The 24,964-nt window shown below is 38.1% G+C and overlaps 2 protein-coding genes across 7 annotated transcripts in view; one reads left to right on the top strand and one right to left on the bottom strand.

Annotated features, from left to right (window-relative positions):
* Positions 1 to 2,006, bottom strand: part of LOC126192611 (eukaryotic initiation factor 4A-III) — a 61,986-nt gene extending 59,980 nt beyond the window's left edge. Inside the window, exon 1 of the mRNA XM_049932616.1 lies at positions 1,804 to 2,006. Coding sequence (XP_049788573.1) covers positions 1,804 to 1,948 — 145 coding nt within the window. The 5' untranslated portion in view covers positions 1,949 to 2,006. The remainder of the gene's footprint in view (positions 1 to 1,803) is intronic.
* The window catches only part of LOC126192560 (uncharacterized), a 136,607-nt gene continuing 113,542 nt past the window's right edge, over positions 1,900 to 24,964 (top strand). For 4 of the 6 annotated variants that reach the window (XR_007538479.1, XR_007538481.1, XR_007538480.1 and 1 more), the window contains exons 1-2: positions 2,080 to 2,589; positions 4,379 to 4,528. Coding sequence is in view for 3 of the 6 variants with exons in the window: in XM_049932612.1 (XP_049788569.1) it covers positions 2,388 to 2,589; positions 4,379 to 4,528 (352 nt within the window). In the remaining 3 variants the exon portion in view is untranslated. Of the gene's footprint in view, positions 2,590 to 4,378; positions 4,529 to 24,964 lie in introns of all 6 variants that reach the window. The other 2 variants (XM_049932613.1, XM_049932614.1) reach the window with 2 other exon arrangements.

Below are 24,964 nucleotides of genomic sequence, written 5' to 3'. Positions count from 1 at the left end.
TAAAGGTGATAATCTGGATGTGAGTTGGCAAAGCCAACAAATTGAAAGCCAGATAAAGATGGGGTAACATTTAACCTGTACCAGTCCACAGCCCTACATTTACGTCTGCAACATATTTAATGCTCTTTTCATCATAAAAATTAAGACTGGAGGTAAAGTCAGATAACACACATCAGATAATGGACAAGTCATTGAAGAGTATGATGATGCATAAAATATACATACATCATTTAAAGGAGGGGGGGAGAGGGAGAGAGACAGAGAGAGAGACAGAGAGAGAGAGATAGATCCACTCTGTAACTTTCACCAAAACTTTTGCTGTTCTGCAACTGCAGAATTAGGATTTAATCAAAAGAATATTACAATACTTGAAAGAGTCTATAGAATTTAAACTGCAATTTTCTAAGAAGAGGACCACATCACCACCATGTACAGTAATGCAAATTGGGCAAAAGACACAGACAACATTAGCACACTGGACTCGCATTCGGGAGGACGACGGTTCAATCCCGTCTCCGGCCATCCTGATTTAGGTTTTCCGTGATTTCCCTAAATCGTTTCAGGCAAATGCCGGGATGGTTCCTTTAAAAGGGCACGGCCGATTTCCTTCCCAATCCTTCCCTAACCCGAGCTTGCGCTCCGTCTCTAATGACCTCGTTGTCGACGAGACGTTAAACACTAACCACCACCACCACAGACAACAGGAAGTCAAAAAATGGATTTATGTTTCTATTACAAGAAGGTACAATGTCTCAGAACAGCAAGAAACAGACCAGCTCTGATTTCAGTTTGTCACGAGGCTCTTTAGCTGCAAAAGTCAGTACGAGAAATTTCCTCAATCAGGATGCAATTAAATATTTCTATTATAACAATGATGAAACTGGTTTACCCAAGCAAGTGGTTTCAATGGAACCAAACATTGACACCAGTCATCGATTATTAGAGGAGGAGATTTGAGTTTAATGTCTTGTTGGCATTATACCACAAGCTTGGACTGGGGACGAATGAGGAAGGAAATTGGCTGTGCTCTTTCAAAGGAACCATCCTTGGCATTTACCTGAAGCGATTTAGGGAAATCATTGAAAACCTAAATCAAACTGGTCGGAGGCAGGTTTTACCCTCCCGGATATGAGTCCATTGTGCTAACGACTGTAGCACCTCACTTGATCAGTTTATTAGAGCAATGGAGACATCTATAGTTATGGTAGGTCAAATTTCAACAGAAATTATGCTCACTTACATCATTGTCAATAATCATAAAATGAATAACGAATTTGGAATAAAAGTGTGACTTTTCTGTATGTAGCCTAATTGATTCTGGTGTGGTCTTGTAAATGATAATCTATGTTCCTAATATAAAGCACTTTAAATACTATTCCGTTCCTGCTGTTGGTAACATGAAGGTTACTAGGCTACAAGGCTAACGTTTGAAAACATAATTTACGATATCGATTCAGGTAAATTCGGGTGTGCTGAAAAGATTATTTTACGGAAACTAGAACGAAATGCCTGGAATTTTAAAGGGTACAACAAAACACATATTTACCTTATAGGCTAAATAATCAACAACAAACATTACGAAATCAATTTATCGAATCTGCGCGACCTCGACAGCAGAAGTACCTTACAAAACAATATTTTTATTAATTATTACATGTTCCAATAGATTAACGCGAATACATACGTTCAGCTTAACACACACACACACACACACACACACACACATTTGGATATGTTGCCCAACAAATAACAACGCACAAACGGTTGAAAGTATGTCATTCGTTACAAAAATGAAACACTTACCGTATGCATAAATACCGCGTAGCAGCTCTTCTCGCAAGCCCATGCTATCAAACGTTGGAATAACTTCGACATCTTCGCTAGTCTCAAATTCAACATTTGATAAATCTTCAGTCTGCACAACACGTCTTATACGCAGGTCCTCCATTTTGCTCGTAGAAAGGGTTGACTTAGGAATGAGCGGTACTGGACCAAGTATGGCTGCTGGGCGTGAATTAAATAAGGAACAGTGGTATGTGGAATGAACCAAAAAGTGTTGACGAGGAGGTGAGTGAAATATTTGTGCGCTTCGGCGTTAGGTTACTTGCCTTATCGTTGAAGGATGTAAAGTTATACATTTATATGATGTGCCCTAGTTAGTTCTTTCGTATACCGACAGATTTCGTGTTTAGATATGGTACGAAAACAATAAACAGAACGATTTTCATTCATTCGCAGCAGGTGGAGGAATGAACATGGAGTAAAGAAGAAACATTACTACATACCAGACGATGGAGCTGTGCTTCGTAGCAGCCCGACGTCGGGGCAGCTATTATTCTGTTTATTTAAGGCCGAAGTGATTACCGTAATGTAGTGGAATAAAAGAGATGCGAGTGCAAGAAAATTCATTTGCATCATGTGCCAAAATGACCGAGGAAAGAAGCGTGAATGGAGGTCCAGATATTCCCAGTGGCAGCAAAAGAGGATATTCAGCCGGAGATATCGACGGAACCCAAAGTCCCAATTCTTCAACCAGCGAAGCTGATAAATCTTGCGGTATCGCAGGTGGTAGACTGAAATTTTTTAAGGGTAATTCAAAATTATTTTGCTTCTCTCCAGACTATTTGGCAAACCGTGTTTCATATTTTAGTTTTATGTTTATAAATGATAGTAATGCTTTAAATATATGGAAATATCATATTGAAGCCTGTGTACTGATACACAATTGTGACAACACACCATTCATAACAGTGACAGCGCAGTTGATACTGCAAGTAACCAGCACAGCATCATCCTGTGCATTTTGACGTCTATGATTCCTTACTTGCTTCTTACGCTGATTGTGGGTGTTTCTGCATGAACGGTCAACCTTTTCAGTGAGGGAAATCACATACTCTTTTTTTTTCTTTTTTTTTTTTTAAACAGCATCAGGTTAGCTTTCTTTGAAGCAATGGTTCTCTATTGTGACAGTTTCGTTGTTAATAACCCAGTGGTGTTTTATCTGTTTATTTTTCACCAAGCAGTGTCACCGGAGGAGCATATTATTGCCCGAGTCTGGCTTATCAAAATAAGTAATCAGCAGTCATCATGCACCCATTGCTTTCCCCTTCCATCATATTTAGCTCTTATACAACACACAGTTTTATTAGTTGGTATTGTTAGGGATTCCTCTGATATATATGTTTTATTTTTTTATGCCTCCTTGCAAGAAGGACTTGACACTTTAGGGAAAAAAAAACACATGTACGGTTATATACTTTCTGAACACTGTTTATTTGCTTCATGGCATGAAACATATTGTTGTTGTCCTGACAGCATATTTGAGATTTGGTGTGCAACATATGTTGGCTGCCAGTTTACCATACATATTATTATCCTTGTTGCAGTCTAAATAATCATCTGACAGTTGTCCAGTAATTATTTAGACCTAAGATCTCCACACAGGACATTAATTTGCAAATGGGTTGGGCAACATTGGTGTGAAAAATGTGTAGAATTTTTTTTAACTGTATTTGAAATTTTGCAAACTTCATGTACCTCAGTCTCAATTTTCACTTTTTATTTCTGCTCACATCATTCACAATTCAAAAAGGGGATGTTTTGGACCTAAGAGTTAGTGCTGCTTAATAACAAATGATTAGCAACAACTTTGTTGCTATGTACGTCTGTATGTTGAGTGAAATGTCAGTGTGATGTTTTTCTAGTAGTGGTAAATGAAAGTTAAGTGCCCTTCATTAATACCACACAAACAAATTACTATTAATAGTGTATTATTTACAAACAGGTCACTACTTCTCTCTGTCATATATTGCTCCAGTCTTTTTGTGCCCGTGGTTGTTCTCCTTATTATGCTTGGCAAGATCTGTGGTCAAATCGTTGAGAGAAACTAGATTTGTTCTTTTGCAATTCATTTTTACAGTCAGTAAGGACTTTGAATTGTTATGATCCAGATCCTAATTATGAGTTCAGCATTTACGATAAGTTTTTATGTATCTTGTTTTGAAATCATCCTTGTTTCTATAACTTACAGTGTTAGTCTTGGTCGGCTCTAATCCAGACTGAATGTTGTCAGATCAAAAATTCATGAGAAACATCTAGTCTTTATTTCTTATTGCAATTCAGTTTAAACATGTTTACCACACAGCAAATATAACATTTAATCGGTATTATTCTGAGATCCAACCATGGTCCTCTGTGCATTACAGAGGCTTGGTAAATTTTGCATAGAATAATGTGTAATGGTTCAAACAGTACATTCTGTTTTTAATTGAGGATGTTACTGGTTATTCCAAGACTTGGTAAAGAAGCCTTACTGAAGTAGGGCTCCTATTGCAATGAGCATAAAGAAATGTTAGAGTGACTTCGTACTTTATTGCAGATGGTAAATTCATATTGGAATTATCACACCGAACTGAAGGAGATCGAACGTCATGGGTTCCAGTGCCCAAAAAAACATACTGGCCTCCTCCTGCAACTACTGCTACTAGTACTGGTACTCCACGCCAGGAGAGCTCAACCTCACTTAGTGGTATGTTATTAGTTGTGTAAAAGCTGTGTATGTTTACAGAAAATATTTTAAAATGTGGAAGAGTAGTGTTTCATAGTTGAGTATACTACTTGTTAGACATCTGCTCTTGGAATTCTCTTCTTAGTGTAGTACTGGAAATACATTCCAAACTTAATTTTAATTTATGAAGTAGCATCCAATCAATAACATATATATTATAGGAAGTTTGAAAATATTGCATTTCCAAAACATAACTTATTCCTACTAGCAAGAATTGATTTTAAAAAATAATTTTAAAAGTATAGAGAGAGGTATAGATTTTATAGTCACCAGGCAATTTTGAACCATTTACAACAAGAGGAGCTTTAGGTATGCAACTAAGTGGTCGAATGTGCGGAGCACAGTTTATGATACTGTCACAGTATTGCATACACTGTTGTTATCCACAAGCTTTACTACAGTATCACCAACTATTGATTAAATCGTTTCTTGTTTCTGCTTGTATGACAAAAGTGGTATCTTTGATTCTTATGTGGATAATTTGTAGGTGCCTGTTAACAAATCGCAACTGGCACTCTGTCCCTGCACCACCAACAACTATTTATATGGTTCAAGGCATTGATAAGTGATTACTTATGAGCTTCATAAGTATATTTATTATTTACTAGTCACATGGCAACATAAGTTTTTGATTCAGAAGAATAGCTATACGTATACAATGATTACTAAACTACTACAAGTTGGCATTTCTACACATCTCTCCAGTATATAACACAGATGACAACAGCTATAGACGAATATCAAGCTCATTTATCTACTTTATCATTTTAAATATAACTAGTGAGTTAAAAATATACACAATATCTGTGTAAATACTATAAGATTGGTTATGTGCAAACTAATATCTTATGAGAAAACCTGGGGTCATGTAGCCTAATTGACTGCAGAACAATTTTGTTATTGTAAATAAACTATGCAGCTGTTGCTGCAGTAGAGACTCAGTATATTAATACTGCTTTAAAGCCTCATTCAAAATTATACAGTTCATTTTTTCCTTCCATTTCTTCTGCTAAGTGTGGGTGGAAGGTTGGGACACTGTATCATAGCAAAAATTTCATTATTGCCATTCAGTTAAAGACATGCCCATTTTCCTGAGCCTTTACATTAAATTATTGAAACCTAGTGAACCCTGAAATGTTTCGCGATTGCTAAATATGTGTGGGTATTGGATATATGTCCCGATTTCCTTCTTCCCCCCCCCCCCCCTCTCTCCATCTCCTCTTCCCTCCTTTCTGTGTCTGACTCCTCCTTCCTTCTCTCTATGTCCTCCCTTGCTGCCCATCTCCTCTTCACACCTTCTTGATGACCTTGAGCCTTGTTTATTGTTATAGCCAACAAAAACATAAATGGGTTAATCAGTTGGGGTCACTGGTATACAGAGTATTAGTGATTTCTCCTGATACTGAATCTGTGAGGATAGTAGCTTCAGTAGCAGTATTTCACATAATTAAATCTCCAAATGGGTAGTATTACAAAGTTTCACATGATATAGATTATGTAGCAGTATTGTAATCATAGGGTGATGAGACATACATAAGACTTTCATGTTTTCTTTTAAAACTGAATGTGACGAGGAGAACAAAACAACACATAGTTGTATACACAATTTTTGTTTAAATTATATATATTTAAAGAGGAAGAGTATACATGGGAGAAACAATTTGTCTATTGTTTTAAATACCTTTCTAATGTGGTTAAAATTTGCTGTCAGGAAGAAAATTAAACTGCACATTTTCACAGCACTGCATTTTTTTCCTCACATTCAGTTTTAACAGTAAACCTGTACATTTTCTTTAAAAAAAGTATATAGATTTTGTCCATCCAAGTGCCATGTAAAAATTAGAAGTTAGTCAGTCAAGAAATTCCCAAGATTTTTGTCATAAGCGGTATGATTTGTACATATGAAGAGATTTTTGCTAAACATATCCTCTGCCGCCGCCCCCCCCCCCCCCCCCCGTGAGTGTGTGTGTGTTTTAATTAATTATACAGTACATATATATTTTAAATATAAAGCATATATCCATCCAAATGTTTATTTGAATATCATGTAAAAATTGGAAGTAAATTGGTCAAGACCTTTTCGAGATTTTTTTGTTACGTCAAACAACAACAAAAAAAATGGTTCAAATAGCTCTGAGCACTATGGGACTTAACTCCTGAGGTCATCAGTCCCCTAGAACTTAGAACTACTTAAACCTAACTAACCTAAGGACATCACACACATCCATGCCCGAGGCAGGATTCGAACCTGCGACCGTAGCGGTCGCGCGGTTCCAGACTGTAGCGCCTAGAACCGCTCGGCCACTCTGGCCAGTGTCAAACAACAGCTTGTTTTTGTATAGTAGTATAGATTTAGACTAAATAGTTGTCATTAATCACATTGAAATATTTTTTAGTGCTTTGAAGGACTAAAAGTACAAAGTTAAAACACTCTCTCTCTCTCTCTCTCTCTCTCTCTCTCTCACACACACACACACACACACACACACACACACACACACACACACACACACACAGAGAGAGAGAGAGAGAGAGAGAGAGAGAGAGAGAGAGAGAGAGAGAGAGAGAGAAGATTCCCATAAGAGATCGGATATGTTTGAGCACATTGTGCATCTGCTGTGAAAGAAAGGATCTTTGGTCATATATGTAGGGTGATTATTATTAACATGTAAAAAGCCCCAAGTGATGTAGATGACACTGAGCCAAGTAATTTAACAAAAAACAAATGTGGACTGCAAATATCAGGAAATACCTCAAAAGTGGGTGACAGTTGAGGGTGCGACATCACCAGATGACATACCTTGCAACATGCAGTGACGGATCCTATTGGCTTGTTGTACCTGATCATCCCAATCCAAAGGCAGGTATTTACATTGGTGTAGCTCTAGGCCTATGTGTGCGACTTAAAAGCTTGTGGAGCTCATTATTTGAGTCTTGTGTCTGGCAAGCACCTCTTTTTTGGCATTGCGTTAAACAGATATTTGTTAACACTGAGATAAGATTTGTTATATCATGTACCAGTCTCGCAGCCTCCTCTGATTAAAAGAAAAAGTACAACAAAAATCTGCATCACGAGTAAATAAGTATAAGCTTCCAAATTGCATTGCTACCAGTAAATGACCTACAAGTTCTTTACTAAATAATGAATGTGGGAAAAAAAATGGACAAAAGGAAAGGAACAAAAAATAAGAACAACTTGTCCTTGATTACAGTGAGGACAGTAGTTTTGCAACCTCTATATTTGCAACAGATAACATTTACAAAATGTGTTTAGAAACAGAGTAGCCTAGCAGAGCGATATGTAGCATCGCTCCTATTGGCAAGGGTAGGATTGACAAGCCCAATCACTGCATGTGGGGCAAGATACATTATCTAGTGACAGCACACATTTGACATTTGTGATCCACTTTTGGAGTATTTCCTGATATTTGCGGCCCCATGTGTCTTATATATTGTTTCAGTGTGATCTATATCACTTCAAGGGTTTTTAAATGTTAATAAGAATCACCTGGTCCCGATACGTCACACTGAGTCCTGTTCAGCAGTATTCTGCTGTTCTGTTACTCCAAACATCCTGCTCCCCGTAGCATCCTCATTCATAGCAGGTCATTAAATGTGTGACTAGATCATACAGTTCAATGCAGTCCTACTTTCTGAAAATATGGATGGGTACAGGTACAGGGACTCTTAACTTCTGCACCAGTTCAGTGCAGTAATGAGTTCATTGTAAATAAGTATTGTAGCAGTTGTATTACACGTTTATTACCTTATAAATAAATCAAAAACTTTTTTATTTTAAATTCAGTGCATTAGTATTTGTAAAATATTTCTTTCATATAGCGTTCATTAAAAAATAACGACCATGCCACTTGGGACCTATGGAATGGTACATTAGCTTATTTGTTTGAGTTGTAAATATTTGTCATGTATTGTTGTTTTTCTGACATGTTCTACATCCTGGAGGACCTCCTCACTACAGATCAATTGGAATGAAAGTAAATCTAATCTAATCTAAACGTCCCATTGACATCCTTGTGCATCTGTCCCCCAAAAAATAGTGCTAACTCGCAGGTCACCATGACAGTTTGAGTTACCATGTATGGGTGTATAATCCACTAAGTAACTAATAACAAAATATGTTTCCCACTGATTGCTTCCATTGTTCCTGTCAATAATTCTTGTAGTTTTATCTCCATCTTCTTTATATTGGCCCAAGTCTAGGTTGTTATATGTATGTACTGATTATGAGGGACTGTTTGCTCACTTGCTGCACGATTTTTTTCTTTTTTTTTTTAGCCCTTCTGCTATTTTTTGGTTCAGTCCCAGTGATAGTCGTAAAGCCTCCAACACACCCCTGAAAGGGTCCAATATGTCCAAAATGGATGACTCATTTGAGTAGAAAATTGACCATGTGATACAGACCTTGGTAATGAGCATAAAATTTTTTAGTCTTTTCCTTCAGGTGTAAGGACTTATCATCATCATCATCATCATCATCATCATCATCATAATACTCACCACCACCCACATGGCATACTGTTGCACCATTCGCTCCTGTCAATCCAGAGCCTTCATATTTGATTTCTGCTCTTGGCTCCATACTATCTAAAATCTTCGTGAAATTCCACACAAATTCTCCATTTCTTTTCCCCACCCTGCGCTTCACTATCTTAAATGGTGATGGCATTTCTTCATCCACAAACTACATTGTTTGGTGGCAGGCCAATACTCTTGTGAATCTTTTAATTGTAAGCTGCAAATAGTGTAACAGTGTAAGCAAGTAATTTTGATGACTGTTGCATAGTGACTCTTGATCTTGCCAATTGTTGGGTGAACCTGTCCCTTTTATTCATTGTTCTTAATTTACGAATTCATAACAAACAACAGAGTTGCTTCAGTAATTTCACATGAAGTTAGTACTTAGGTCCCCCTGTAGCGGCCAACTTTAATAACCAATTATTGACTATTGCTCGTATGCCGCAGTGCCATGTTTTGATTTTGAGGAGCTATCACTTCTGAGTAGCGTGAAAAGGTGCCTATTATCATTGACACACAACAATTTCCTATTGATGGTTACCCAAAAGGACCTAAGATGTCCAAACCAATCATCTCAAATAACTTATCTGATAATCTCTGCAGCAGAGTATGCTGATGACTTGACTTTGCTCGTTGCATAATGGTACACAGTCCTTCACATACTAGTCCATGTCCTACTTAGGTGTTTGCCACCAACATTGTTTGGCTAGATGTTCTTTCGTTGTTCTATAATCCTCAAGGATTGCTAGCAGATGATCTCTATGCAGCAGGTACTGCAGCTTGACATCAGAACTTCGTTTGCTACATAACATTCAGTCATGCATGACAAATTGACAAATTGTTGTTGCGTTGCAAGTGGCTTATCGCCTAAGCATGTTATGCCTTATATAACCATACACCTATTAAGTTATTGACAATCACAACAAAAACTATACGCCTTTGTCCCATTCATACTCTTTTTTGGAATGATCACCACTACTGCTCCCGCCTCAATACTGTTAGTTAATACACTCTTCCATTACTTGTTGCAGATGCTGTATTATTCTCTAAAGTTTACAATACACAGGTAGTTCATTCCAGTTGGGGTTCTGTGCTGTGTCACTGGAGTCTCTGGTAATGTCCCGTAGGATTAAATAGATCCACACATTCTAACAATAATGGTTCCATTACTATCCTCTCTGCACCTTCCAAGAGTGCCACCATCTCCAGTTATGCAGCTAAACTAGCCGCTTGCTAAAGCTTACTGTCTGAATTTTCTCTGTCCTAATCATATTCATATAAAATCTCCAAATTAGTGACCATTAACCCCCTGGACAAATCTATGTCCATGGTCCAAAGTTATCTATTCTGAGAGGCAGTACCTGCTCATCATTCAGTTCCTATATACATAAAATACTCCTGTGAAAGAAACGCCTTGCTATATTACTAACTCTTCTTCTCCATTTAGTGTCTCTACTACTCACAATACATTTAACAGCAAATTGGTTCCTACGCTCACTAACAGTAATTTCCTCTTCACCTTGCGGAATTCAGTCTCGTGAGTCTGTTCCAAAGGATTGTAAATGTAGCTTAAGTGGCTCACTCTACATCTGGTGCATGCCTTGTGGCAGTTTGGTGTTCTCAGCTATAGCACACAAATCATACAGTGTACCATCTAGCTCTACTATATGCTGTTCTAAATTGATTGCAGTGTGATGTCAAAGCAAGAAACATAATCTGTAATCCTACGATTCTGGAATAACCATTGCCTATATGAGGCAAAATTTCCGTGCAGACTCTGAAATTTTTTGCACCAATCCAAGAACTCAATTCCACTGAACCCAAAAAATTCACATTGTTTCCACACATACCATTTAACGTACATGATGGTGGACCCAGTGTTCTTATACCCATGGGGTCTAAGCTTACCCCCCAGCAAACCCATGTCCAATAAAAACTTATGTTTCTTCCCATCCACTAAGCCGCATAAGTAAAGTTCTACCACTGCACACACTGTAGGAGTGCCATGCTGTGGGTCTAGAGCCCTTGTTGCCATTTAACGTGAGTTACTATTCACACCTCATGACCACGTATCATGTCCGCTGTTAGGATTTTGCCTGTAGTTGTGTTCCAGATGTCATGTCCACCCACATTTCATACATTATGGCTCACAGCATACCTGCCATATGTGACTCATTTACCGACAACTGTAACACTTGGTAAAAATTTCTTTTCTATCCTGACTGTGGGTCACCACGTCTCTCTCTTCCAATACCAAGGCAAATGCAGAGTAAAAAATGGCCACTCAATAACACCATTCTTTATGAAACACATCTTCCATTCAAGAGGTCGATGTCTATGTCCTGAAAACCAGGCAATGGCTGTGGACACTGCAGCAGCGTAACACAGTCTGCAGTGAGTGTGGACTTTCTGATGTAAAGTTGGAGAATCTTGGCGGCCTGTGAGTTTATGGCTGGCCTGCAGTGGCAGGCAAGGACAAGTAAATGCACCGCGTCAAACTCGGGACCATTGGTGTTGGCCGATGACTAAGCAGTGTGGTCCCCCCCACCCCACCGCACCCCACCCCACCCCACCCCCCTCCCCCTCCTCTTAAACCAACCAACCATTGTTGTTGGCCAGAGTGTCAGACGATGTCACTCGGGAAGTGTCCTCCTCCAGACGTTACTAGTTCGAGACCCAGAAACATCATGCCTGGCTGGCATCTCATTGACCAGTGGTTTCGCTGCTCAATGAGGTTGTAGTGCAGGGGTGGTGAAGAATTCGGCGCATGGGCCATGCCCTGGCATGAGTGCCGTTAGCGTTCAGCCTGGTTGGCACATTTCCCCCACCACCACATCACACCACTCTGTCTCAGCGCAAGGAGGTAAAAAACTGTGATTGTGCCCCTTTTAAATAGCAATGAAGCTGCGCTGTGTATGACTTGATTTAATATTTCACATTTCTCAACAACATCAATCAAAAACAAAACAAATTTTCAGTGAATTATTTTTGTTGCACTGAAGACATGTAATTTATATGTGGTACAAACTGTCAGCATACAGACAATCACAGATAATTTCACATATTTTTACACTCAGATTGCCATGTAATCACAACTTATTTAGTTTGGTAAATGAAAAAAAACATATTTAACACACAAATGTTGATTGGAAATATTGCAGAACTTTTGCGACCTTATTATGGAAACATGAAACGACCTGAGGAAAGCAATGCGGACCACCTTGCTGTATCTTTCAGTGGACAGTGTGCAGTCAAGTCTATTTAAAATGTGACATCTGCAATCAATTCCGGATGTTAAAATTTTCATTCCTGCACTCCTTTTTTATTCATAAATTCAACAATAGCAAGTTTTAAATCGAAAAATTGTTGCAGGCATGCCGTTTGACTTAACTAACATACTTTGCAGTAATTTATAAAGTGTCCATAGTCTTTGTTTGGTTACATTAAAAACTGTTGCAGCTGACACATTGCATGTGCCTGCAGAAATATTGCTATTCATATCACACAGTTTTTTCATGTGCTCCATGCCTACAAATTTAGCGCAAAGTGGTTTTGATGTACAGGACAACAAATCCCATTTGTCGATTGTTATAAGTTTCTGCTCTTTCATTGCATAGTAAATCTTTAAATTCTTTCTGCATGGTACTGTAATGTCATTTCATAGCAAATTTGGAGTACCTGTCACTTATGCGAGGGCATAATATGTATCAAGAATTCTCATACCTATTTTCTGTCATTCCCATTCATTTTTAAAGGTTTGGTACAATAAATTGCTAGACTGTTTTTTGTGCAAACAGCCATTGGACCTGTGAATGTCCTTCATAGCCCTGTATTTGCACACAGGCCACCTCGAGACAAACTTACAGTTTGTAATTGTAATACTTGTCTTATTGTGTTGAACTTTTAAAGTAAGACTGTACTTCTTAATGATTAGATTATGGCAGCATTTTAAATTGTTAATCATGCAAAAATGTGGAAAATAGAATTTTTGTTACCCTTATAGTGCGACCGGTACCAGGTTCCAGAATAACATTTTAGTAATATAGATTCTCTGTTATCTCAGTTTTCACTTGATTACTTTCCACCACAAGTCATTGTGGATCCATTTAAAATTCCTGAGCCAGAGATTGTTATATTTAGGTCAGACAGCACTATGTTTATTCTATGTGGCTGTCCTTCAACACTTTCAGGGAGATAGGACGAATCTGTATCTTTCATCACCGCTATGCCAGTTCACGATAAATCTTTAAAATATTCTTGTTTTCAATTATTTAGATTTTTATTGTGCATTTGCACTTGGCTTTTTAATAGTCCATATCATTCTGTCTTAGCTGTATTTTGTTTTCTGTGCCTATTATGCATCCGTCCTGTTGTTTCTAAATGTCTATCTTTACTCTCTTTAGCAATATGAATCAGGATAGATTGCTACTCACTACATACAGGATGGATTGTGTAGCACTCTGAGTACCTTTTACATTTGGCACTCATCGTCTCTGGGCACTGTGGTAACTAGAGATCTCAGCTTGGTAAAGCAGTAGGGGTACAGAAGAATTGTGGTGTGGGAAAGGGGAGGGACAGCAGGGTACGGGCAGGGGAAGAGGCTCTATTGTTGCCTGTGGGAGTTTGCAGTGATGTGGCAGGGACAGGTTAGTGCCCTCCTAGGTGCAGCATCAGCAGAGATGTTTGGGGAAGGGAGAGGAGAGAAGCAGAAATGGAAAGGGCTATACAGGGGATAGAAGATGTGCGTGAGACTGGAGTGGGAGCAGGGAATAGGATAGAGACAGGTAGAGGACAGGGACAGGTGAAGGTTGAGGCCAGGGAGGTTATGTCAGTATTACCACACCCTTCTTTCTTTAAATCCTGAGTAATCTTAGTGATATCATTATATACATGAGTTTCATTTAAATCATTAGTGATCTGATTTATACTTTGTTTCACTAAGAGTCTCAAATGTGAGTCTTGTACTGTGAGTGCGATACATCCACACATTATTAGCATTTGCTTTATCTTTTAAGTCTTCGGTGCACCCTGCAACATTATCTTCTAAAATTTCAATAACTTCCTTAGTTTCCTGATAATTCTTTAGTCTTTTTTTTAGGTTTCCTGTCAGTTTTTCATTGTTAGCCTGTAATAAATATTTTATATTCCTTGTCAGTATTTTATTATTATCTTTTGTAGCCTGTTTATTACCATTTAGAGCAACTTGTTACATTTATTTAGTGAAGTGCTTATATCTTCTGGCTTCACCTTTGGATTTAAATGCGGAATTAAAACAGTTTAATTTCAACTATTTCCACTCTCATTACATGTTGATTATTGTTAACTGCTGTTTACTTAATCCTTGCACTACCAATTCTCATGTTTTTATAGCCCATTCAGATTAGTTTCAAACAGCAAGTCCTGTTCATGACTCACCATTCACAAAGTCAGTTGAACATCTCATTGTTTTGCATGGTCCCCAACTGCTGTCTGTGTGCTGACTTGCCTGTACTCCTGTTTCCATGTTGTTGAACAGATTCCCTGCACGTTGTAAATGTCAGTGAATTCAAGCCACAGACTTCAAAACACTCCATTGCTCTTCCACCTCCCGCCAAACATCTCCATGTGTACAAGTTAATCAGATCTCCCTCTTCAGATAGTACATCTAAAAAGAAAGATGATGAGACTTACCAAACAAAAGCGCTGGCAGGTCGATAGACACACAAACAAACACAAATATACACACAAAATTCAAGCTTTCGCAACAAACTGTTGCCTCATCAGGAAAGAGGGAAGGAGAGGGAAAGACGAAAGGATGTGGGTTTTAAGGGAGAGGGTAAGGAGTCATTCCAATCCCGGGAGCGGAAAGACTTACCTTAGGGGGAAAAAAGGACAGGTATACACTCGCACACACACACATATCCATCCACACATACAGACACAAGCAGACATAATATGTCTGCTTGTGTCTGTATGTGTGGATGGATATGTGTGTGTGTGCGAGTGTATACCTGTCCTTTTTTCCCCCTAAGGTAAGTCTTTCCGCTCCCGGGATTGGAATGACTCCTTACCCTCTCCCTTAAAACCCACATCCTTTCGTCTTTCCCTCTCCTTCCCTCTTTCCTGATGAGGCAACAGTTTGTTGCGAAAGCTTGAATTTTGTGTGTATATTTGTGTTTGTTTGTGTGTCTATCGACCTGCCAGCGCTTTTGTTTGGTAAGTCTCATCATCTTTCTTTTTAGATATATTTTTTCCACGTGGAATGTTTCCCTCTGTTATCTTCAGATAGTACTTCTTCTTTCTTCTTCTTGTGGTTTTGATATTATTGTTCCCTGTTGTTTGTCTCTGGATACCTTATTTTGTCCTGTCTTTTTCAAAAAAAAAAAAAAAAAAAAAAAAAACTGTGATATGCCATAAAGCTATATGACCATGTATGTGCATAACATAAACATCATATTTTGCAGATTATACTGTTTTACTGAAGGTTCTTGTGGGTGAAAAATTTTGTTGTAAGTATACAGAGACTAGGACAGCTGTTATAAAAAAGATTCAGTGCTGGTATATCACTTTTTCTTTCTTTTTAATAAGCTGTATAATATTTGAATTGTTGCCAGTGTTCTATACCTCTTATACACAGTCCTGTCTCGTTAATGTGACCAATGTCTGTGTTCGATGTTAACGTACAATAACCATTCATAGATGACGGATGGCAGCAATAATAGGGTATATAAAGTGTGTCAGTGGGAATGTGGAATAGAGTTCAGTTATTGTCAAAATGAAGAAACTGAGCAATTTACCTGATGTCCAAAAGGGCACGATGATTGGCTTTTGGGCCAAGGGTGGAACCATTTCTGAAATGCCTAAGTTTGTAAACTGTTCGCATGTTGCTGTGGTGAAAGTATACATTGCAGACAGAATGACACCGAGGCCACTGTGGTGAACCATGGGCCATAGATGACGGGGGTGAACAACGGGTGTGGAGTGTACAGTTGAATAGAAGTGCAACTGTTGGATAGCTGCCACGCAGATGAACTAAGAGGCTACCAACAGTGTCTCCTCAATGCCCATACGGTAAATGTTGCTGTGTGTGGGCCTCCGCATCAGGTGCCTATTTCGTACACTCAAGCTGACTACTGTTCATCGGTGACAAAGACTGGAATTTGCATGCAAATACCACAACTGGACATCCACTTTGTCCATTAGACAGATGGCCGTTGTCATGAATGGCCCTGCAACAATTGTCGGAAAGGTCCAGGCCGTAAGAAGGCGCATTATTTATCTGGGAAATGTTTTATGGAATTCCTTGGATGATCTCATTCTGAAGGCACAATGGATCAACATAAGTGTGCATCTAACCTTGGGAACCATATCCACCCCTTCATAGAATGTGTTTTTCCTCGGCACAAAGGCATCTACCATCAGGACCTGGCAGAGTTAACCACACTCCCCTGGCCACCGTACTTCCTGGATTTAAACCCGATCAATAATATATCAAACCATCTCAATCGGGGTGTTCATACCATGGGTGCTAAACTTGGAAACCTAGAGCAGCTGACGATGACACTGGAAATGGCATGGCTTCACAGCCTTCTCAGTACCCTCCTTACTCTGTTACTCTTTTCCTACCTGTTTGCGCTACAACAATGGTTATCCAGATTTGTGACAGATGATCACATTAGTGTGCCTGGACCTTGTATTTCCATAATACGCAGACAACTATTTCCAACATTTAATTTTTGGTTTTGTTACTTTAATGTCCGTGATGCAAGTCATTTTCAGTATTATTTCTTTGTTTTACAATTGCAATGTTTAAATAACTATCACAGGAAATTATAATAAAACAACCATTATCTTCTTGTGGTTTTTGGCCTTTGGCTAAGTGTGATGCTCTGCTTCATGGAGCAATGATCTGCTCCCAACGTAGTAGACAAAGTTGTCTTGCTCTGATCTCTTCTTGTTCAGCGTGAAATAGAAACAAAACAATCGATTTGTCAATATTTCTGTATCATAATTGATAAAAATTCATGAAGTATGTTCTGTAACCAAACATTAAGTCATTAGTGGCAAAGAAAATTTTGTCTATTGTGACAGTGGGCCCTAACATATCTTTGACAAGTGTGCAGTTGGAGGGCAGAGAGAGAGAGAGAGAGAGAGAGAGAGAGAGAGAGAGAGAGAGAGAGAGACTTATTGAGATAGGTCTTTCGACGACTAGAAGTCAGGGGATGGCTTGGTGATTGTATTTGGTGCCAGAACAAGCAGACTTGTGACAAAATGAAAGTGGGACTGCATACAAGAATAAATAAAATTTCTTATTATTTGGGGTCTCAGAGGGCTGCATCCCCTGTAATATACGTACGCTGATGGAATAAATTAAGTTTTCACAGTAGTACTGAAACTAGACTTCTGCTGATTGCCAAGTGTGCTGCCTTCCTAGTTGTTATTTTCTGCATCATAGAATTGATGGAGGTCAGTATGTCATGCAAGATATGTCGGTAAACACTCGCTCTTCAACCGGAGCTGAGAGATGACAAGGCTCAGAGGACTTTATTGTCGTTTGAAATATGTTTTGTGTCATTCACTGTGAACATTATAGTATGGGCAAAGTGCTCTTAACTGATTTTGATATCCCCCTGTTCTTGGAAATCATATTCAGTTGTATGTGATAATTAGTCTCTCTAGGGAGGGCTGGATCTTTCATCAAGACTACGCACATCACCACAGTGTGAAAGTGTTCATGTATGACTGGAAGAGTGAGTGAACAGAATATTACATCTCACCACAAACGGTGTGGATCTTAACACAACTAAACATCTACGAGACCAACTCAGCTGTCATTTTCACTTTGTGAATCCTCTTTTACACCCACTTAAAAAGCTGTGAGAAGCACTTCTAAATGGCATGGCCCTAGGTAGTAGCGGATAGCTATGGTACGTGACTGAATTGTTTCTTGCTAGCCTCTAGATGCTATTTGCTTAACCCTTTAATTGCTCTGGATGTGTTAATACGCGTGCCTTTGTAACTGTCCCTGTGTGCTCTGAACATGTTTACACGCACCACCAGTCCTTCTACCTGGTACTCTGAACATGTCTACACGTAGACACGTTCAGAGTACCAGATAGAAGGGCTGGTGGTGCGCGTTAACACATCCAGAGCAGTTAAAGGGTGAAGACATCATTAACCCTTTGTAATTTCTTTGTTTTACCTATAACTCCATCTTAGAATTCGGCCACAGATGTGCACTTGTACATGCCTGCAGACGTCTTCAGTTTTCAATTAAAGAATCTTAAAATTTTGCATAAGATTGTGTGTTATTTGTATATATGTAAAATATGATAAACTTCTAAACATTCTGTTGGATGACTCTCCGGATTTTGTGTGCGAGTCTTGCAACCTTGCAGTAAAATACAGTTTTTTGCATCTGCTTGGGATCTGACAGCTGCATACAACACAATATTTTATCTTCTTGTCAGAGAAAACAGCTTTTTCCCCACTTCTAACCCGATCTCTAGTATCTGTAAGTGATAACAGCTTCTGTTTCTTGGTGAATTGCTTTGCAGTTTGGCAATAAGCTTTTCAAGTAGGTTTTCTATACTGGAGTGTGAACACATTTTATCAGCCTTGATCTTGTATAACTTTTATATATAATATAAAACTGTGTACCACGGACACTTTAAACAATAAAAAAAAAATACTCTCCTCCATCCTGTAAGTTGTTAGATAGCAACTGCAACTGTTACCGTGTTACAGGATAGTTGCGCAGTAACATAGAGATTGCTGAAGAAAGATTGTGTAGGAAAAAATGTTGCTTTTCAAAAAGGAATAATACTGTTTTCTGTCATTACGTATTTGATGCACTATAATCTACTATATTATGAACGAACCGTATATAGTCAGTTTGAATGGAAGCACTCGAAGAATTTCGCACCATCAGCATACTATTGGGTTAGGGATTAGAGGTGGCAGTGTACAATTCCTCATTATCTTGTGTCCCAGTGGCCTTAGCTAAATTTTAAGCGTCCTTTGTGCTTGTTAAGATATGAGGTTCTGAAACATTCTTAGTGGCATCAATCTGCAGGATTGAGCATGGGACTCCGCAGTCCGCCTTCATCTTTTCAAGGAGTGCAGATATAGGGTTTCACCCACATTGCTTTCACTCATACCTCATTCACTTAAATATACACTAAATTTTTACTTGACAAGGCCTGTGATAATTCTAGCCCAAGTCGCTGCACTGTCTCGTATTTCAGAAAATGCTATATCTGTATGATCTAGTATCATGAAAAATGAATGTAGAGAGCAGGAAGTTAATATAAGAATAAAAACAAGACATCTGCATTTCCCACCCTACTGCAAATTACATCTCTCTGGTAGTACCATTATAAGCCATTTGATATCCACTGCTGAACCCAGGTCTCCTTTAGAGTTTTCCATACATTACAGCCTTTGACAAAACCTTTCCCTGTTTTCTAATATAGTGTGCCCACCAACCTTTATGTTGTCATCTCGGTCGTGTGTTCTCACTTTGAATCTGCCAACGATTACCTTGCTCAATTTACCATACGTTCTACTGACTAAATGTCCAGTGCAGCAACATTTCCTTTTTCATTATGGTCATAATTATGCCTTCCACTCTGGTCTGCTACCGAGATCTATTTGTTTGATTTTGTGTCTCCCCGAGTAATACCTAACATATATCTTTCCGTTACTGGGAAACCCTCAATTTTTAATGATTTTTGCATTAAAAATTCATTCCTTACTGCAATAACTCAAAACTGGTAACACACTTTGACTGTGAGTTTTCCATTTGATGTAAATGAGAAGCTTGGTCTTGAACGTTCTGTTCAGTGTACCAAAAGCACTCCAGACAATTTTTACTCTTCTGGTTATTTATTTTGTAATCAATCCTGTTGGCAGTAAATTACACCTTTTGCTTACTATTATGCCTTGTACTTTTGTCAGTTGTGACCATGATACTAGTTCACCATTATATGAAAGATGAACCACTGTTTACTTGTAAATTTGTGTGGCATTGCTGTGTTATTGGACTCCTCAATCAACAAGTAATATATCATCCATGATGAGCATATTTAAAATACCACTCACACTCACAGTTTAGGCCTTACGCGTGTACTGATTAGCCAACTGCTGCCTACAAGGCAGTACGAGGAGCCATATATGATTTTGGAACATGTGATCAGCTTTTAGCCAGTTCCTCCAGCTATTATTGCTAGTAGATGAATCAAGATGATGATGCTACTGCTTCTTTATTCAAGCAGCTCCTCATTGGGCATCACAAGGCTGAGTTAACACCATTCCAGACTTCCCTACCTCAGAAAAAAATCTGAGCAGGAATTGAACCCAGGTCCTTCCACAATGAAGATAGTGAAGCTAAGCATTAGACTATAGAGGCACTCGTCAGCTTATTTGTGTAACATTTTTCTCCAGACATCCACTGTAAGGAGACCAAACACAAGCTGCCACTTTAATCTGTTAATATTCTTTCCGTAATTTTATTTCTTCTGGTTTTGATAAATTTAGTAATAATACAATATTATTTTGAATGCAACTATATTTATGTCATTTGTTGTATAATACATAACTATTCACACTGAGTAAGTAGTGCACTGGGATGACATTGGACTTGGATTTTGGAAGATGGCAGTTCTAGTCCCCCTCCAGCTATCCATGGTTCTCCTAAATTGCTTAAGGGAAATGCTGGAATTGTTCTCTTGAAAAAGGCTTATCTGATTTTCTTCCTCAATTAGAGCCTGTTCTACATTTGTAGTGACATTGACGGAATATTAAACTCTAATCTTCCTGCTTTTTACTCCCATTCACAGTAATGAAAGTTTGGAAGTACACATTCAACACCTTTGATAGGTTGGCTACACACATTAGCAAACCTGATCTGTGAACTTAGGAATGTAGGATTTTCATTATCTACGATAATGCTTGAAGCAGAAGAAGAAGATACTTAAATGTCTCAGGGAAAAATATAATTATAAGATCTACAAGATCACCTATGGTACAGGAATTTCCCATTATGTCCAACACTGGGGCGCTATTCCACTGCCGGAGACCCCTGGCAATAGTGACAATGTAAGGGAAAATAACCAGAAAATATGAATTGAGATTTGTGTTGGGGAGAGCACTCAACTTGGGAAGTTCATGCAGCAATGTTAGCCATAGTGCTGTGGTGGTGTAGTGGTTAGCATTTCTCCCTAGCAAGCAACAAGACCCGGGTTCGAGCCCCGGCTGCAGCACAAATTTTAATTCCTTTCTTTTGCTTCAATAATTATCGTAGATAAGAATTAAATGTCTCGGGGAAAAATATAATTATAAGATGTTGAAATAAAGTTCGCACAGAAAAATGTTGCTAACAACATGCCATTTAGATTGGCAACAAAGAATGAGTCAGTCTGTTAACTTACTTACATTTTTGACTGTTGTAACACCCCCCTATTTATGAAAACAAGTTTCCTTCTTGCATGTTGACGCTTAACAGTGTGGGTTTTCTTGATGAAGTGGACATGGAGGTGGATAATGGACCATGTGGTTATTTGGAAACTGATTAAAAATCGCCATGTTTATTATACAAGCCTTTTAAAGTTTAACACAATGACAAAATGCCATGTGCTAGTGAAAAATTTGATTCTGTCAACTCTCATCATAATGCTGCAGCACCAATTAACTCTAATAAAAAAAATAAATTTAATGCAAATCTCATGGATATTAACAAATTTATCCCTCGGTACACAGCGAAACATGATCTAGTTTCCTCGAACAAGTTAACAAATAGTGTGTTAATCAACTGTAAACTCTCTTAGTTTCATTCATTCCTTCCACCAGAGCGAACTTAGTCTGTCAGTACACTTTAACGTCTCATAGACCTGTGATACCGAGAAGATGCAGATACAGGTATTCACAGCAATAATAATTGCTATACACATTATATTAAATTTAGTAGTAGTAATAGTAGTAGTAGTAGTAGTAGTAAAGCAACACCCGAGTATAGCATGTTACGTCCCCCAGACCAGGTGAAAACTTGTAGCTTTTGATATCTATGATGACATAAAATACAAAGTGAAAAATTCCTAAAACGAACTTTAAACAGTAATAGTGTGTAAAAGTATTTACTACAAGTACCAAGCAAAAATACTTAAAATAATGAAGTTATTAAGTCACTACTTAATATGTAAAAGCGAAAATAAGTTGCTCTATTCCGTTAATGTGATAAACTCTTGACTTGGGTCCTGTGACTCAGTTTCTTCTTCATACTGTTTAGAAAAACCTTCGTCAAAAGTAACATACCTGGTTTTATAATTATGTGGCAGTTTGAAAACATGTATGCATTTAATTCATCATAGTATCCTATTGAGACATACTTAATAATTTTTTGTCCCATTTTCATCAGTTGGCTCCCTGTTGACCTTGCTTCCAAATATTGATGTCAAAGTTCCAACTTCTTGTTTGTCCAAGCTTCTTCTGGAGTTTTGTTTTTTAATGCTTTAGTTGGAGAGTTGTTCATTGGGTAGGCTGCAGTGGAGACTGCTTCTGCCCAGAACTTATTTGGCAAATTTGCTTCGAAGAGCAGGCATTATGCTTTTTCTGCTATTGAATGATAACACTCACCTACTTAGTTTTGTTCTGACACAGATATTGCTATAGTCTGACATTGGATCCCTTCTTGTCTGAAAAAGTTTATCATATCATTGTTCGCATATTCTGTGCTACCTGTCCAAAGAGTGCAGTCCCTTTTTCCAGTTTACCTTTAAACTAGGGTTTTTAATTGCAAATTAGCTGTGATTCTTGATTTTTATTTATGAGAGTGTAAACAGATAGTTTCCCAAAATAGCAGTCAATTAAAGTAAGGAAGTAGTTTTGGCCCCTCCAATTGACTTAGTTTGCATTGGCCTACACAAATCTGAGTGAACTATCTCAAGAACACACAGGTCTAAAGCTAGATAATGAAAAAGGAACTCCTGCTCATTTGCGTTTTAAGCAAGCTGCACATGGAGTTTTAATTGCTTCCTCATGAAATGTGACTAACCAGATCTTTGCATTGTGCATGCATTTCTTCAGAATGCAGATGACCCAGCCTTTAATGCTAAAAGTCTGCTCAATTTGACAGCAATACTGATTTTGCTTCAAAATTCCAGTCATATGGTTGATCTTGTTAGTATATTCCATTTACTAATGGCGCTAGTAATCATGTTTTTGGATGTGTTGTAAATCTGAAATATAAAATTGAATGGCCTTTTCCATATATTTTACTGAAATATAGTGGATTTGTGTTTGGTCAAGATATGTATGAAATATCCTGTATTTTAATTTTGCGTTTCTTGCTGTCCATGAGAACATCTACATACGATCCCTCCATTCCTTTTTCAAATAAGTTACCATTATTTGCTATTAAATCTTGCAAGCCTACCACTGTATTAATATTATTTTCATTTCATGGATATTTGGATGTATGTGGTGAAATCTGATTCTATGTACCATCCAGTCCATGTAACCTTACCTGCTACTGCATTTGAAAAGAATGTCTGGTAGCTTGCTGTCTTGGTGACATTTTTATTTTTATTTTGCTCTTGCAAAATTTGTTGCCAGATGCCCTTACTTGTTGCAATTGTAGCACCTGGGACCTTTTCTGAACATACCATTCTTTTTTTATTGATCTGCAGTACAATATTGCTAATTGATGGTTTATTACAGGCATCGCCGTTGTCATCATCATCATCATCATCATCATCACAATAATCAGTTTCCAGCAGTGTCTCCTGTGATTGACAAGCATGAATTTTCTAAGCTCATAACCATAGATTTATATTCGTCTGGTAGTCCTCTAATTAGAATACACATAATCTGTTTTCTTTAACTTGGAAACACTAACCATTTAATTTTTACAATGTGGAAACTGTCCTTGATGCACATTCTCCTAGTGGTCTGGTTGTCAGCAGTGTCTTTAGTAACTATTTGTTGGGAGATACTAGTTATTTGCAGACGTGCTTTAGCTTTTCCCAAACTCCTTTAACTGTAGAGATGTCTTGCAGATGAATATACGTCGATGGATGGACGGAGAGTATAATTCTGGCTCGTACGGTGTTCATCTGTTATTTTGCCATTGGCATAATCCCATAGTTGTTTGTGTTCTAGATGAGTTTGCATAATGAACTTCCACCTAATATAGTTTTCTTTAACCATCAGTTTTTCAATTGGAGGCAGTGAACTGGTATTTGATAAAACATAGTATCGACGATTATGTCATTCCAAATTTCCCTCAGTGCTGCTAATTTCCGCTATCCAATGATGTCATATTTTTTTAGACTGTTATGCCGTATAATATGCAGTCTGGGCTTGTAAGCTGTTAGCAGAGTTATTAACAGGTGGTATCTGGCTGGAACTGCACACACATTAACAAAGTAAAATTATAACATGAGCTCTTGTAGAAGATATTACATGGCGTACAAACTCTGTGTCCATTGTTAAATCATAGAACACCGAAGATACTTCAACCAGAGAGGCATAGATTCTAAATTCTCACCATGTTCTTTATATCTTGAAGAGCATAAATCTTTCCTGAACATATGTTTTCCACTTCTACTCAATGTGCACACACTATTCTTTTTATCCCAAAGGTTCCAGTATGCGCGTGATGGAACTACTTCTTCATTTTCAGTGACTTCGTACTCATTTTCAACAAAATCTAGTTTTCAGTGGTATAAATAATATGCTTTATTATCCGTTTGTGTGCTTTTTGTCTCTTCTCCTTCAAGAGCTTCATATGCATTTTCAACAAAATCTCGTTTCCAGTGGTATAAATAATGTTTTATTACCCAGTTGTGTGCTCTTTGTCTCCCTTTGTCATAATTTTGTGTCTTT

The sequence above is a fragment of the Schistocerca nitens genome, chromosome 1, assembly GCF_023898315.1.
Source record: "Schistocerca nitens isolate TAMUIC-IGC-003100 chromosome 1, iqSchNite1.1, whole genome shotgun sequence".
In the NCBI taxonomy this organism is placed as follows: Eukaryota; Metazoa; Arthropoda; class Insecta; order Orthoptera; family Acrididae; genus Schistocerca; species Schistocerca nitens.
The sequence above is the reverse complement of the archived record's forward strand: the minus strand, read 5'-3'. Positions and strand labels throughout refer to the sequence as shown.